This window comes from Lepidochelys olivacea (assembly GCF_965140295.1).
Source record: "Lepidochelys olivacea isolate rLepOli2 genome assembly, chromosome: 27".
In the NCBI taxonomy this organism is placed as follows: domain Eukaryota; kingdom Metazoa; phylum Chordata; order Testudines; family Cheloniidae; genus Lepidochelys; species Lepidochelys olivacea.
In genome coordinates this window covers 6704825-6721395 of record NC_140437.1, presented here as the reverse complement: position 1 = coordinate 6721395, position 16571 = coordinate 6704825, and the positions used below count along the sequence as shown (strand labels likewise).

The 16571-nt window shown below is 56.0% G+C and overlaps 1 protein-coding gene across 3 annotated transcripts in view; it reads right to left on the bottom strand.

Moving 5' to 3' along the window:
- The window catches only part of LOC311513856 (alpha-2-macroglobulin-like protein 1), a 54092-nt gene that overhangs the window by 12248 nt on the left and 25273 nt on the right, over positions 1–16571 (bottom strand). For 2 of the 3 annotated variants that reach the window (XM_084615994.1, XM_084615996.1), the window contains 10 exons: positions 15999–16229; positions 12851–12914; positions 12560–12705; positions 11183–11332; positions 10060–10251; positions 4569–4677; positions 3357–3486; positions 2291–2516; positions 1927–2053; positions 220–341 (listed from right to left, as the gene is read on the bottom strand). In XM_084615994.1, coding sequence (XP_084472120.1) covers positions 220–341; positions 1927–2053; positions 2291–2516; positions 3357–3486; positions 4569–4677; positions 10060–10251; positions 11183–11332; positions 12560–12705; positions 12851–12914; positions 15999–16229 — 1497 coding nt within the window. The remainder of the gene's footprint in view (positions 1–219; positions 342–1926; positions 2054–2290; positions 2517–3356; positions 3487–4568; positions 4678–10059; positions 10252–11182; positions 11333–12559; positions 12706–12850; positions 12915–15998; positions 16230–16571) is intronic. The other variant, XM_084615995.1, reaches the window with a different exon arrangement.

The window sequence follows — 16571 nt, the reverse complement described above, 5'->3', positions numbered from 1 at the left end:
CCATCTCTGTCTGCCCCAGGACTCTCCTGCCAGCTCCCTGATCTCGCTGTGACGGGGCCGTGCAGGTCAGGGTCCGGGACATGGATGGTGTAGTGCTGGGCCATTATTTCCTGTGGCAGGACAAAGAACAATGCAGACTCGGCCCACGGCTACCAGGGGGTGAGACCCAGACACCAGATCTTGCTCTGCTCTGCCCAGAGGCCCCGACCAGACACTGACCTGGACCAGTAGGGGCTTTATCACAGTGTCCATTCGCCCCTGGGCCGGCACCACGGCCAGTTCATTGCCGCACAGCTCCTCGGTGTGCAGAGCCTCGGTGCTGACAGTGAAGTTCACCTCCCCTGCCGAGCAAGGTGGGAGACGCTCCCATTAGACAGACCAACGCCCCGCCAGAGGCAGAGAGGAGCCTGTGTCCAAGGCGGGGGAGGATATTGGAAGAATCATAGAATCTCAGGGTTGGAAGGGACCCCTGAAGGTCATCTAGTCCAACCCCCTGCTCGAAGCAGGACCAATTCCCAGTTAAATCATCCCAGCCAGGGCTTTGTCAAGCCTGGAAGAGGGAGAGGCAGAAGAGAGGGTGGTGAAGAAGGGAGAGAAAAGTAGAGAAAATGGAGAGAGAGAGAGAGAGAATGGGGGAGAAAAGAGAGAGAAGGAAAGAGGGGAAGGAAAGGATGGAGGGAAATGATGAGTTGAGTGTAATGGGTTTCTCTGCCTTAGCCCTTGTGCGGGAACAGCGAATAGCAACCCAGAAACTGCCCCCCTCCCTGCTGAAATCACTGACAGCTGCGTTACATGGGGGACCCTCGGAACATGACATCGCAGCAGGAAGCAGCAACGGCCAGCGAGACGGCAGAGGGGTCCTGACCTACAGGGCTTGGTCAGTGAGACCACTGGAAGCGAGCGGGGAGAAACTGTGCTTGAAGCTGATGTAGTTTGTTAAGTCAGGTAATAGTAAACGGCTTCTCTCTGTTTTTCTTGTAACCATTTCTGACTTTTATGCCCCATTCCTTGCACTCACTTAAAATCTCTCTTTGTGGTTAATGAACATGTTTGATTGTTTTATCTAATCCAGTGTGTTTAAACTGAAGTGTCTGGGCAACTCCATTTGGGGTGACAAGATGCATGCATGTTATTCTCGTAAAGGAATATCAGCCTAAATGTAACTTGTATTGTCCAGGAGAGGGCTGGGCAGGCAGGACAAACCTTTCTGGAGGAAGATCTCGGACTGGGGGTGTTGGGGTCGCCCTGCAGTATAACCCAGGCTGGCGAGAGCCAGAGTGTAACCCGAGAGTGGCAGGCAGGCTGCAGTCACACACAGACGCTCATGGTGCGGCTTGCACACTGGGGTCTGTTTGTGAGCGGCCCAGGTGGGAGCTACTGAAGTCAGCCAAGGTGGCAGGGCAGGGGTGACAGAGCTGCTCATTCGTCTGGATTCTGCCCGGCTATAGCGCAGTGGCTCAGCAGCAGAGAGCCAGCGGAGCTGTGAGCCAGCTGCAGACAGCAGCAATAGAGGCGTTGGCAGTGAGAGAGGCCGAGCTGGCTCTGTGTCGTGCTCTTAAGGGGAGGCCCGAGATATTGAACCTGGCCCTTGCTGCTGCCAGCTCCACCTGGCAGAAGGGTTAACGTGAAAGGGGTTTTTCTGCTGGGTGTCCTTCTCTCTCCCCCCGCCCCCCACAGCCCTTCCCATCCCCTCCCCTTCCCCTCGGCACCAAGCCCTCAGCAACCCTGTTCTGCGCCCTCCTTCTCACTCCCAGAACAGAGCCTCCAATGCCCCTTACCCGTCTCTCCCCCCATGCAGAGCCTCCAAAGGCCCCTACCTGCTTCGCTAGTGCAAAGGCTCCAGCACCCCTCTGCCCCCTGCTGTGCAGAGCCCCCCACCCCTTCCCTGCCCCTCCCCTCCAGCACAGAGCCCCCAGCGCCCCTTACCCAGGCTGCTCGCCGTCACCTCCCACTGGAAGGTTTTCCCTTCATCTGCACAGAGGCAACTAGTGTAGGCGCCGTCCTCACTTTCCTGCACCTGGAACTGCGCAGACTCCGCCAGCGTCAGCTGCACCTGTGGGGCCCAACACGAGAGCCCCCTTAGGGCTGTGGGGGACTCACTCACATGTGTCAGCTCCAGGCCAAGACGTGGCCCCTCTGGGGCTCAGGCCCCCTCACCGCGATGTGCTGACCCCAGGGATCACAGGGTCACAGCCAGTGACTGACAGTGCCACTTGCCAGCCTGCACGGCTGCCCAGCTCCCCAGCCCCAGGTCACCAGCCCCAGCAGCTCAGCCCCGGGCGGCGCTCACCTTGATGCACTGCTGCAGGTAGTTGAAGACGGTGGCCTTTAGGGCGAAGGCCTCCCCCCGGATCACGGAGTACGGCAAGGCCAGCTCCACAAAGAAGGGTTTGAAGGCCATGAAGGTGGCTGTGGGGGAGAGCCCAAAGCCCACCTCTGCCGTGCAGAACATCCCAGCTTTCCACTCCGTGATGGTGTCGGGCACCGAGACTGGGATGTCCTTGGAGCCCCCCTCGCTGGGCCGGGACAGACACAAACCGAGCATCAGACACGCAGCTGCCCCATGGGAAACACCCATGAGCACGGCCACCAGAGACATCCCTGCCCGGCCCTCCGCTGGGCTGAGGCCTTGGGCTGGTGGCACAGAAACAGGGCAATCCCAGACAGCAGAGCGGGGAAGAGCTGTCAGTGTCCCCATCTCGTCCCCTCCTCCGCCCCACGCCAGCTAGCGCAGGATCCTTCCCTGCTCCGGGGCTTTCTGGGCTGGGCTCAGTGTCCCACGGGATGGGGATCCCCCCTTCCGCAGCCAGACACATCTCCCTGTCACGGGGCTATTCCTGGGTGTCAGCCTCAATTCCCCCTGCTCAGGATTCCCTGCCTCTCCCACTTGTAACCCACGTGCCGCTCTCAATGTCCCGCTTCCAGGGGTTCATTCCCTTCCCATGTTCTCAGTGCCGGAGCTCCCAGGCGCCGCTTGAGAATGAAACCACCAGAAAGGGCAATGGGGTCGGGATGATAAATGGGGTCGGGATCCAGGGAACAGCTGGGGAGGGGCTGGCTTGAACCCCGCTCTGCTGGCAAGACGCAGGGTCATGGTGCTGCCCGGGCTCCCAGCCCTCTCCCCCGCTCTGCAGGTTCGTTACATCTGTAAATAGACAAATCCCACAGCACTGGGGGCTTGTTATTCTCCATTGCTGTGCTGGGTTCCTCTCTGCTGGCAACAGGGTGCAGGAACCAGCCCCACGCGGGCAGCCAGCCCTCCCCCAGCCAGTGCACCGCCTCTGGGAGCTGGTGCTTTCGAGGGTGTGGCCTGGAGGCCGCTCCGCTGGGACAGTTTGTGACAGCTCCTCACTCACCCCACAGGGACCAGGTCCCACAGCCATGTCTCTGGGAAGTATGCACGTGGCGCTGCCTCCTTCTGGGTGCTGGGTTCTGGCACTAGCAGGTCATTGATCCGTGGGGTCCTTGCTGCACTATCCACATGTGCTGCCCCAGGGATCATGCCAAGAAAAGATATAAAGGCGGGTTGAGGGAGCCCCAGGCTGATTTGGAGGCAAATCCAGACGAGGATTCACGTGTGTTTGCACTTGCAAAATCTCGATGTTTGGGGACATTTTGGGGGACTGCACATGGCCACCAGGAGCTCTGAGAACTGACCCCTGATGGCAGGACTGGGGCTGGAGGGGGCTTGGGCTGGGGGTGTCCTAGATGCAGCACACACTGGTGGACTCAGCACGTGGGCAGGAGCCAGGGAGTCCTGAGCTCAGTCCCAGCTCTACCCTGAACAGCATTAATGGTACGTTGAACTCCCAGAGCCCTTCACAAAGAGCCGCTAGCCAGGCAGGTCAAATCATTAGCCACACTGAGCAGCTGGGACATGGAGGCCTAGAGAGGCTTAGTGCATTTCTACTGCAACCAATGAGCATGAAAAGCCATCGGTCTCCGTGTGACCATAAGAACGGCCATACTGGGTCAGACCAAAGGTCCATCTACCCCAGTATCCTATCTTCCAACAGTGGCCAATGCCAGGTGCCCCAGAGGGAATGAACAGAACAGGTCATCATCAAGCGATCCATCCTGTCACCCATTCCCAGCTCCTCGCAAACAGAGGCTAGGAACACCATCCCTGCCCATCCTGGCTCATTGCCATTGATGGACCTGTCCTTCATGAACTTATCTAGTTCTTTTTTTAAACCTGTTATAGCCTGGGCCTTCTCAACATCCTCTGGCAAAGAATTCCAACCAAAGGAGGAGGACCAGAGCTGAATTGGAAGGGTCAGATGATCGTGTGTACCCATCCCACACTGAATACACTGGAGAAACCCTCCCATCCCTGCCCCATTGAGAACAATGGACAAACTCCCACTATCGGCATCTTTGAGAACAATGGAGAAACCCCCACCGCCCACTCCATTGAGAACACTGGAATTGACAATGACAGTGTCAGAACCAGGATCAGAACCCAGGTCCCAGGCCCAATCCATGAGCCCACACATCTGCCCTCAGAGGGCAGAGAGGGCATTTGGAATTGCTGTTCGAGGGAGATGGAAGCTCCCGGCCCATCTGACCTGCTGTGGGGAATGACAGGCCAATGCCTCTAGAGTCGAAGTACTGTAAGAGTCCACCTTGACAGGGCTGCTTGGTGTCTGTGTTGGTGAGAATTTTCAAAGCCGCATCCTGGGTGAGATGGAAGACAGAGGAAAAAGCATCAGGAGCTGCTAAAATAAGGGAGTGTGGCATCATACTTTGGCCTTTCTCCTCCCCCACCTACGCTGGAAGCAACAAGAACCCTGGGAGGACAAAGACTTCAACTGAGGAGACTGGTCCCAGGCTTAAAAGGGGAAGCCTGTTGTGACGGGCTCGGTCACAGAGATCCCCTTGGGATTGTCACCTGATTTGCTGAAATTACCTCTGAGCCCATTTTCCCTGCCAGCTTGGGACTTCCAGAACCCTGTCTTGTTGAGCCAGACACACTAGCCTGCTGCAACACAAACCCAGGGTTTGGTCAATGCCCCCAAAGCTGCAGACTTAACTGAAAACTGCTTAGCAAGTTACCTGTCTCCAGCACCCAGACACCCAGCTCCCAATGGGATCCAAACCCCAAAGAAATATGTTTTACTCTGTATAAAGCTTATACAGTAACTCCTCACTTAATATTGAAGTTATGTTCCTGAAAAATGCGACTTTATGTGAAACGATGTTAAGCGAATCCAATTTCCCCATGAGAATTAATGTAAATGTGGGGGTTATGTTCCAGGGAAATTTTTTTCGCCAGACAAAAGACATTATATACATAAACAGTATAAGTTTTAAACCATTTTAAACAAGCAGTTTAATATTGTACACAGCAATGAATGATTGTGAAGCTTGGTTGAGGTGGTGGAGTAAGAGGGTGGGATGTTTCCCAGGGGATGCCTTTCTGCTAAATGATGAACTAGCACTCGGCTGAGCCCTCAAGGGTTAATACGCTGTTGTTAATGTAGCCTCACACTCTACAAGGCAGCATGGACTGAGGCAGTAGGGAGGAAACACAATAGCTGCAGGGCAGGATCCGCAAATACTTTCCTGCAAAAACTGAACATGATGATGAGCCCACGCTATCCAGCTGGAGCGCGCCACTCCCTCCTCCTGACAGCACATGCACCTCTGCACAGGTGCTGACTTTCCAAAGTGCTGTGGGGTGTGTGCATGAGTGAGAGAGAGAGAGACGTGCATTGCCCCTTTAAGTACGCCGATCGCATTTCAAGAATGTTGCCCTTTTAAGCAGATCAGCCAGGTCAGACAGGAAGCAACAGCTTCCTGCAAGCCCCCCGCCCGTCTTCTCCCCATGACTGTCCCCTCCTCTGCTTTGTGGAGAGGGGGTACGGAGGGGGCAGGGAAGGAACAGGGGGACATCTGACATCAGCAGCATAGGTGCCAACTTTTCCTGGCGCCAGTGGGTTCTCGCCCCTGGCCCTGCCCCGACTCCACTCCTGCCCTGCCCCCTCCCGCCCCTGCCCCGTCCTCATTCCAACCCCTTCCCCAAAGTCCCCACCTCAACTCTACCCCCTCTCTGCCCCATTAGACTCCTTCCCCAAATCCCTGCCCCGGCCCCGCCTCTTCCCGGAGCACGCCGCGTTCCCCCTCCACCCTCTCTGTCCCAGGGCTTGCTGCCGCAAAATAGCTGTTTCATGGCGGCAAGCCCTGGGAGCTAGATGGAGAAGCGGGAATGCGGCGCACTCAGGGGAGGAGGCGGAGCGAGGTGAGCTGGGGCGGCGGGGGAGGCAGGAAGCTGCTGGTGGGTGCAGTGCCTAGAATCAGCACCCCTCTCTGCCCCTTTGCCAGCAAGCAGGAACCTCCCAGGAGCAGTTCCAAGGCAGAGAGCAGGGCAGGAGGGGCTGCTCTTCCAGAGAATCCTGCAAGTGGTGGACAAAGCAGGCAGCTGCCAAACGACGTTATAAGGGAGCACTGCACAACTTTAAACAAGCATGTTCCCTAATCGATCAGCAACATAACAACGAAACAACCTTAACCGGGACAACGTTAAGTGAGGAGTTACTGTACATGGTAAATTCGTAAATTGTTTGCCCTTTATATCACTGATAGAGAGATATGCACAGCTGCTTGCTCCCCAGGTATTAATCGCTTACTCTGTTAATAAAATCACTTTTGTTTATTTATAAAGTATAAAAAGTAGGATTTAAATGGTTTCAAGTAATAACAGACAGAACAAAGTAAGTTACCAAGCAAAATAAAACAAAACACACAAGTCTAAGCCTAATACATTAAGAAACTGATTACAGGTAATGTCTCACCCTCAAAGATGTTCCAATAAGCTTCTTTCACAGACTAGACTCCTTCCTAGTATGGGCACAAACCTTTCCCCTGGTACAGTCTTTGTTAGATCTAGCAGACATCTCAGCTGGTAAGCAGGGATTTCCTCATGACTGGCAGCTCCCTTTGTCCTGTTCCACCCCATTTATAGCTTTGGCACAAGGCGGGAATCTTTTATCTCTGCTTGTCCCCACCCCCGCCTCATCAGTGGAAAAGTACAAGGATTAAGATGGAATCTAGTATCAGGTGACATGGTCACATGTCACTGTAAGAGCCCTAGTCTCCATTCTTCCTGGGTTGGCCCACATGTACACAGGAAGGTTTGCAGGTAAACAAACCATTTACAGTCAATGGGAGCCATCAAGATTCTAAACCACCATTAATGGCCCACACTTTGCATAATTAGAAAATGGACCTCAGAGTTATACTTTATATTTCTAGCTTCAGATACAAGAATGATACAGGAATATATTCAGTAGGTTATAACATTTATTATGATACCCTACAAGAGACCTTTTGCATAAAGCATATTCCAGTGACATCATATTTACACTCATAAGCATATTTCCATAAAACATATGGAGTGCAACGTCACACCTATGTATTAAGAACTATAACCTCTAGTGAGGTGAGAAAATTGCTTGACCCAAATACTGCCTAGTGTAATTAAGGTTTAAGATTTAGACTGTGCACTTACCTTTTATTTTCGTTGGTAACTACCTCTGACCTTTTGTGCCTACCACTGAATCACTATCTTTCTGTAGTTAATAAATCTGTTTTATATTTTACAGAAAACAGGGTGTTTTGGTTGAAGTCTTGAAAAATCTCAGCTGAGGTTACAAAGGCTACTGTGTGTCCCATCTACACATCGAGGGAGGGGAGGACTGGGTTATAAACTTACCCTGGTCAGGCTTCTAAGCAGGGCAAGACGGTACAGTCCCGGGGTGCAAGGCAGGTGGTTTGCAAGATTGGCGGGTGCCTTTCTCTGTGTGATTTGTGAGTGGCTCTGGGAGCAGTCATGAAATCTAGCTGGGTGGGGGGCTCCACATGCTGTTGTGCTGAGCGATAACAGCACCTGGAGGGGTTTGCTGCTTGTCACTAGCAAAGCACTGTGAGAGACAACCCAGGTTGGAGAGTTAAGCGGCCACAGCAGTATCCCAGTCCCAGGTTGTACCCGGGGATCCCATCACACAGAGCTGTGCCTGAGACAGGAGGAGAGGGGCACGTGAACCTCGAAGGGTCCAATCTGCCTCAGTCCAGCTCTGAGGAGCCTGCTTGGATTCTCCTAACCGGGTGCTGGAGCTTTGCCCTTCCCTCTGGTCGATGCTCATTTCCTTGACAACCCTCTGCAGGAACGGCAGCATCTGCACGCGGCTCTTTCAGCCCTTGAAAACATCACCCTCAATCTGAGATTTCGGTCTCGGGCAAAACTCCACAGAGCCTCAGCCCGGCTGCACATGCGCACCCCACTCTCTGGGGCCTCAGTTCAGGTCGCCTCCGCTCAGGTTCTGACCGTTCCCCTCAGTTACGCTGGGAATATTGCTCCCCAGAGGCGGGGGTGGGGCACTAGCTGGGGTAAATCCCAAGCAGCTGAGATCACTTCGGGAGAATCAGAGCCAGAGCTGGAGCCCCAAGTGTGGGCAAACAGCACAATGAGAACTGGGCGGTTGTGTAAACACATTTTATGAGGGGGGCTGTATCTTGAGTCCCCCCACCCCTGATCAAATGACCCCACATTTGGCTCCCTAGCCCCACCCTGCACTGCCACGAGGCACAGCAAATCTCAGGCCAGGCTGTGGATGTCAGAGCACTCAGACACTCCTCTTTTAAACAGCCAGTGACACTCAACCTCTGCTGGAGCAGAGCTGCTGCCCCGCTGCAATGTGCAGTACCCGCCCATGGGGCCAGCCGCGCCTCCCCGAGCTCCCCCCACGGCAGCATCTGTCTGGTCCCGTGGTGCCCAGAACCCAACGCCCCTGCCCGCCTGGGGGACAGTTCTGGGGAGTGACTTGGCCACTGGGCAGCCCCTAGATGCCGTGGTGCTGGGTGCCATGGGCACCACGCTCCCTGTACGGGGCTGCTGGCAGCGGGAGGGCGACCTCGGCCCATTCCACTATGGCTGTCTGACTGGGATCCCAGGCCCTGGGAGGCTGCCATCACTCAGAGCAGCCCCCAGCTGGGACAGAGCCCCAGCTTCTGCGGGATTCAGGAGGACGCCGTCCATCCCTCCCTCTGCTGTGGCAAGATGCCATCCCCCAGCCCTTCTTGACCCCTCTTTTCATTCCCCCAACTCCCTCTTGCTCCCTCTGCTCCCCAGACTGCCTGGGACCAGCTGGGGAGCACTGGGAGTGCCAGAGGCACCGTCTCCAGCAGCCCCGTTCCCGCACCCAGTGCCACCGCAGGTCCTGCTGGCCGGAGGAGCCGTTTCAGGAAAATCCTGCTCTGCTGCTGTGGCCCTGGGCTGGAGCAGGCTCAGTCGCTCTGTGGCGAAGGTGCGCACAGGCCGGTCGGCATGTAGGAGGGGATGGAGCAGGCGTGGTGCAGAGGGATTCCTCGCAGAACAAGGCTGCCAGACTCCAAGCCTCTACTGGGCATGTGGGTCCTGCCATTCCCAGGGGCTTCCCATTCACCCAAATGGGGGCTGGATGCCATGGGAAAGGCAAAGGGCACCTCCCTGACCCCAGGCAACCTCCCGGCCAAGGGTCAAGTCTCTGCTCCGAGGCAGGGAGCTTTTCAATTAAATAGCTACATTTTATCATGGAGAAACAGAGTGTTTTCCCCACCTCCCCTTCTGAGCAACTGCTGAGCTGTGTTAGCTGAAATGCCTCAGAAAGTTCGGCCTGAGGCTGACCCCTGGCTGGAGGAATTTCAGTCCCAAACGTTTCAGTCAGACAAAGTTACAAGAAATGAAAACTTCTAACGGGAAGTGCCAGAGATCTGTAAGTGGAGGCGGTGCTGCCAGCCCCGCCTGTAACACCCCTGTGCCCAGGAGTGGGGCGGGATGGGGCGCTCCCGCTCTCTGGATACGCCGGGGATCTGTCCCAGGGCCTGGGCCGTGTCTGAAGGTGGCTGGGGAGGTGTTTCTCAGGCCTGAGTTAGCTGGGAGCGTCCCTGGGGATTCATTAGAAGAGGCCGGACTGTTCGGTGGGATGTCATCCCTGGTGCCAGCAGCTCTGAGCACACTGGAGCCAGCTTAGTCCTTTCAGGCTACAGAGGAGTGTGAGGCATGGCCAGGAGCAACCCTACCTTAAACAGGCTGTAGGCGTCACGTGGTGGAGGAGTCCAGCTGCTGGTCCCTCTGCGACACCTCCACCTGTGACTTAAGCCGTGGCAGTGAAAAGCTGGGGCTAGAGCGCCGTGCATATTAGAACATGAGTCAGGCTCGTGAGCTGCGGCGGGATAGTCTCCTTGGGGAAAATCGGGGAGCAAGTTATAGACCTAAAGACAAACACAGAACACATCAGCCATGAAACCAAGACACGAGCTACCACAGAGCCAGCTCCTGCCCCTCCTCCCACTAACACATCACCCCACAAACCTCCGCTCTCGCCCCAGCCTCATCTCTAGCCTGGACATCTCCCCACACCCTGCCCAGCACCCAGCCCCGTCCCCCACATGGGCGTCTGTCCCTGCATCTCCCCCCCACAGTCCTAGGAGAGGGACCTGTGGCTCCCAATGCCCTGGGAGAAGCTGGGGGAGGGAGGTCACGTGCCCCTTCTCTCCGTGGGGCAGTGAATGGCTTTTAGTGCCCCTCCCCCGCTCTGTCCGGATCACAGAGGGGCCTCGCTGGGGGCTGGCCCTGGGAACATGGCTCGCAGGGACAGGATGAGCCAGGGGCTGAGTCACGAGTTCCAACTCCTGCTGCCCCCACGGGACTTGGGAGGCTCCACTCGCCATGTGCAGAGCCCGTGAGCCCCTGGATGGCAGGCGCCAGCGATGGGCCGAGTGCGATTCCGAATCATCGCCCGGGCAGGGACGACTCCCACAATGCACCTGGCCAGCTGACCCCTGCTGTACATGGGGGGCAGGGAATTCTCCTGCCCCTGCCCCTGGGGACCAGCTCTGCCCTGGAGAGCGAGCTCCGGTTACCCGGCCAGTATCTCAGCTCCGAGCTCCATGTTCCCAGCCAGAGCTTGGAGGCGGGAGTGGGGGAGTGCCGGGAGCGGGGCACTGCATGGGCTGATGGGAGAACAGGCAAGGCAAGCGGGGACCCCCAGAGTTAGGGGCTGTCAAGTACCATGGGAGCAGCCCTCAGACGGGGAGAGGGGGCCTCGAGGTCCCCCAGCAGCCGTGCATCGCCCCTCCCTGCATGGGGGGAGGACTCGAGCGGGAGGTGGCCGGGCGAGCGGCTGAGCTGCTCTGGACTCACAGTGTCGACGCTGAGCTCAGCCTGAGGCTTCATGAGCAGCACGCTCTGATCCACGGCGCGGACGGCGCACAGGGACCCGGGGGCAGCCTGCACCCGCAGCTGGAGCTCTGAGCCCGGCAGGGCCCGGTCCTGCGAGAAGGCCAGCTTCACCTGGGGAGGCACAGCGTGTCAGAGGGGAGGGGGAGACAGACCCCCAGGGGCAGGAGGAGACAGGCCAGGGCAGGGAGGGGCAGGCACCAAGTTTCACTCTGGCCCCAGACCCCACTGGCTGAAGGGCTGGGGCTTTGGGAGTCGGTGCTCGGGGGCGCGAGGATTGAGAGAGTCCAGGCTCATTCAGCGCCCCTGTGGGATGGCTCATGGAGCTGCAGTTATTCATAGACACCCCGGGGGTAGCGGGATAGGAGGTGCAGGAGGGTAGGGATACGATGGGATCGCCAGCCCCCCCAGATAAAACTCATGCGTCAGACCCCTAAAAGTCCTGAGATTCTTGACAAGGACGAAGCCCTGGGCTGCTGTCTGTCCTTTGGCTTCTCCACTCTCCTGCCCCTCCCAGTGTGTCTGGACACGCACAGCACTGCCGAGGGCAAGGGGGTCTGTTGACACTTGTGCCCCAGTCTTTAGAAGCCCTCTAAAGAAATATAGCCAGCTGGTGACCCCCACAAGACTCCAGAGAGGAAGGGGGATCAGACCATCATATCCTGCCCCCCCACCCCAGGAATCTCCAAGGGTGAGCAGGGGCAGCGCAGTTTGGAGGATGGGCAGTGGGTAGGATTGAGGCGGCAGAAGTTCTGCGGGGTTGGGGGAGCATGTGGCTGGACAGACTGGGGAGTGGGGAGGCTCAGGGCAGCAGGTCCCTGCCGGGAAGCCCAGAGTGGGACGGGGAGGGGCTGGGTCACAGGTACCTGCCTGGACCTGGTCAGTGGGGCGGGAGGGACAGGAGAAGCAGGAGCTCTGGGGAGCTGGGTATAGGGAGGGCGAGAGGTGGGGCAGGCAGGCAGCAGGTACCTGCTGGGCCCGGAGTGAGAGGCTGAGTCCGTGGGGGAAGCAGGGTGGGCTGGGGGAGGCAGGAAGGGTTTGGGGAAGCAGGTACTTGCTGCGGCCAGGGCGAGCGGAATGGGGGCGGGGGGAGAGTGTAGGCACCTGCTCCTACGTTGTGTGGGGGCAGGAGCATTTCCTGTTGCGCCTGCAGACGGGGATGAAATGGCTCGTGATCAATTCACCGGAGCCGGCACAATCACTAAGAGCCTGGCGCTGCTGTAAGGCCAGGGAAAGGGGGGCCGAGGGCACCCAGCGATGCCCCTGCTCAGCGCGCCTGTTATGGGGCAGGGAGGGATTTCCCCACCCCAGAGGCTCCTCCGCCCCGAGCCCCAGGCTCACCTTGTTCGGGAGGCACTTGGCCATGCGCAGCAGGGTGCCGTCGGCAGCCATCTCTCCATTGGGCAGCACTGTGTAACCCAGCACCTTGGCAGCGGGCGCCAGCTCAGCACCGATGGGCAGCTCCACAGAGAAGGAGCCCTTCAGCCCTAGGGATGGTGGGAAACACCCAGGGGAAGTCAGGCCCAGCAGGCAGAGCCTCCTCCCCCAGCCTGGCCCCTGCTCAGGGGCTCAATCCCCAGTTGCTCCTGGGAGCAGGGGCCTCCCTGCAGTGACCCCTCCCCTGCCACTTACCAGCCCCCTCCCTGAGGTCCAGCCTCTTGTGGAGGATCCTGGTGATGGCTCCCTTGGCCACGACCTGCGGAGGAGGAGACGGGAGTCACTGAGCTTGTGATGCTGTGTGGAATCTGGGAGACACTTTATGGTATGATTGATACCAACATTATAAAATTGCAGGGGATCTGACCAGATATGCCATGTGAGGTGTCTGTGTGAATGGTATGATTTGCCAAGCATGATGATCTTGTTTATATGTTTGTATCACCTTTGTACTGTGTTCTAGGCCTGTATGGTACATCTGTGTTTCAAAACGCTTGCTGTGGTTCTGGGTGACACCCCCACACAGACTGGCATCAGCACTGCCTAGCCTGTTTGATGGCACATCACGGGTCATCAGCCCTGCAGTGAACCCACTGAAAGGAACTAGGGGACACACCTTATGAGTCAGCAAGGCCTGTAGGGCAGGCTGGTGGACAGAGAACTCTAAGGCTTTTCCATGCCATGTGCTGTGCAGCTTGTGTTTGGGACAAAGGAATGGCAAAGGCAAAAGGACTATAAAGGGCAGCTGCATTGTCTCCATTTTGTCTCCTTTTTTGCTTCTTACCTCTGGAGTCACTTTTCCACAAACGAAGCTCTGAACAAAAGACTGAACGACCCATCCAAGCTGTGGATCAGTTCCAGAGGGACTTTCAAGCCAGCAAACTCACCAATACTGCTCAGAACCTGATATATGGACTTTGAAGTCTCTGAGTGTGATTGCTTTACCATTTAACAACTCCCCTCTTCTTCTGGAGATAGAGGTGGTTAGGGACTATTTAGAAAAGCTGGACGTGCACAAGTCCATGGGGCCGGACGAGTTGCATCCGAGAGTGCTGAAGGAATTGGCTGCTGTGATTGCAGAGCCATTGGCCATTATCTTTGAAAACTCGTGGCGAACCGGGGAAGTCCCAGATGACTGGAAAAAGGCTAATGTAGTGCCAATCTTTAAAAAAGGGAAGAAGGAGGATCCTGGGAACTACAGGCCAGTCAGCCTCACTTCAGTCCCCGGAAAAATCATGGAGCAGGTCCTCAAAGAATCAATCCTGAAGCACTTGCATGAGAGGAAAGTGATCAGGAACAGCCAGCATGGATTCACCAAGGGAAGGTCATGCCTGACTAATCTAATCGCCTTTTATGATGAGATTACTGGTTCTGTGGATGAAGGGAAAGCAGTGGATGTATTGTTTCTTGACTTTAGCAAAGCTTTTGACACGGTCTCCCACAGTATTCTTGTCAGCAAGTTAAGGAAGTATGGGCTGGATGAATGCACTACAAGGTGGGTAGAAAGCTGGCTAGATTGTCGGGCTCAACGGGTAGTGATCAATGGCTCCATATCTAGTTGGCAGCCGGTATCAAGTGGAGTACCCCAAGGGTCGGTCCTGGGGCCGGTTTTGTTCAATATCTTCATAAATGATCTGGAGGATGGTGTGGATTGCACTCTCAGCAAATTTGCAGATGATACTAAACTGGGAGGAGTGGTAGATACACTGGAGGGGAGGGATAGGATACAGAAGGACCTAGACAAATTGGAAGATTGGGCCAAAAGAAATCTGATGAGGTTCAATAAGGATAAGTGCAGGGTCCTGCACTTAGGACGGAAGAACCCAATGCACAGCTACAGACTAGGGACCGAATGGCTAGGCAGCAGTTCTGCGGAAAAGGACCTAGGGGTGACAGTGGACGAGAAGCTGGATATGAGTCAGCAGTGTGCCCTTGTTGCCAAGAAGGCCAATGGCATTTTGGGATGTATAAGTAGGGGCATAGCGAGCAGATCGAGGGACGTGATCGTTCCCCTCTATTCGACATTGGTGAGGCCTCATCTGGAGTACTGTGTCCAGTTTTGGGCCCCACACTTCAAGAAGGATGTGGATAAATTGGAGAGAGTCCAGCGAAGGGCAACAAAAATGATTAGGGGACTGGAACACATGAGTTATGAGGAGAGGCTGAGGGAGCTGGGATTGTTTAGCCTGCAGAAGAGAAGAATGAGGGGGGATTTGATAGCTGCTTTCAACTACCTGAAAGGGGGTTCCAAAGAGGATGGCTCTAGGCTGTTCTCAATGGTAGCAGATGACAGAACGAGGAGTAATGGTCTCAAGTTGCAGTGGGGGAGGTTTAGATTGGATATTAGGAAAAACTTTTTCACTAAGAGGGTGGTGAAACACTGGAATGCGTTACCTAGGGAGGTGGTAGAATCTCCTTCCTTAGAGGTTTTTAAGGTCAGGCTTGACAAAGCCCTGGCTGGGATGATTTAACTGGGAATTGGTCCTGCTTTGAGCAGGGGGTTGGACTAGATGACCTCCTGAGGTCCCTTCCAACCCTGATATTCTATGATTCTTTCCTTTTTCCTTATAAGAAACCTTTCATTTCAGACACTAAAGGATTGGCTGCCAGCATGGTATTTGGGTAAGATCCAAACTAACATTGACTTGGTGACGTGGCTCACGCTTTGGGGTCAGAAGAACATTTTGTATAGTGAGTAGAGGTTTTAAATGACTTCTCACTGTACTGGACCTTGGCGCTGATTGGAAGCCAGAGAACTGGAATGCAGTAAAGGGGGCTGTGTGATTTCTTTTTTAGCTTCTTGACAACCAGTGTGGGGAATCAGGAGCAGTTTGCGACTGGTTGGTGAGTCCAACTTCAGTGTGACCCACCAGTTTTCAGAGAATCTGCTCTTCTGTTTGCAGCCTGCCCTGACCTTGGCATTTCCAGTGAGGGCTACCCCAGGCACAGTGGGTCACGAGCTGATGCTATACAGGGGGCTGACAAATGCCCCGACGTGGGGATGGCCACGCAGGCTGGAGTCAGGGGAGGGTGCAGCCTCTCCTCCCCACGGACTGAGCCAGCAGAGGTGGGGGTGCAAGAAAGAACATTCAGGCAGATATCCCATTCCCCAGCCCCCCCAGGCCAGCCAGCCCCCACTTTGGGGCCAGATTGGAACCAGAGCCCCTAGTGGGGAAAGGGGAAAAGTCTCGTCCTGATCTAGGCCAGCCCTTGTAATTCAAAGGAACCGTTCCATTCCCCACTGCTCTACTGTGGGGTCACAGCACTGACTCCGCAGCTCATGCTCACACACACGTGCTCACACACACACACACACGCTTTAGTCTCCCAGGATGGGGCTCACCAGGAAGATGAAATCCAGGCTCCTGGACACGTTCCCCAGGGCCTCCCTAGCAATGATGTAATCCACCTGGAGCTGCTGGGCCTGGTCGCAGGGCAGCACCCCACCCAGCGAGCGGATCTTCAGGAAACTCTGGCTCTTGGAGTAGAAGGGCTCCAGGTAACGATGGGTTTCCGGGTAAATGGGAGAGACTGTGTCATCCTCAGCGCTGTCGTTCACCTGCTTGAAGTGCCCCTGGGGGACAGAGAGAGAGATGGGGATCGCCGGGGTGGTGAGTACCCAGCACAGGACAGGAATGCAGCCGGGACAGGCCAGGCTCTGATGCTGCTGACTGAGCTCACCCCCATGGCCTCTCACCCTGCGTCCGTAAGAGTGACCTGGAAAACCCCAGTGGTTCGAATGGGGCAGCCCAACAGTGGCAATGGGGCAGCTCCTAAGCTGAGCTGCCCGAAGGGGGCGACCTTCCTAACTAAACCCCACCCCGAATATGAATGAGAAGACAAGTGGTGGCACTAAGATGCCGTTTGTGTCACCCCATTGATGACTCTGCTGGTGGGTTCTGCGCCTTCCTCCACC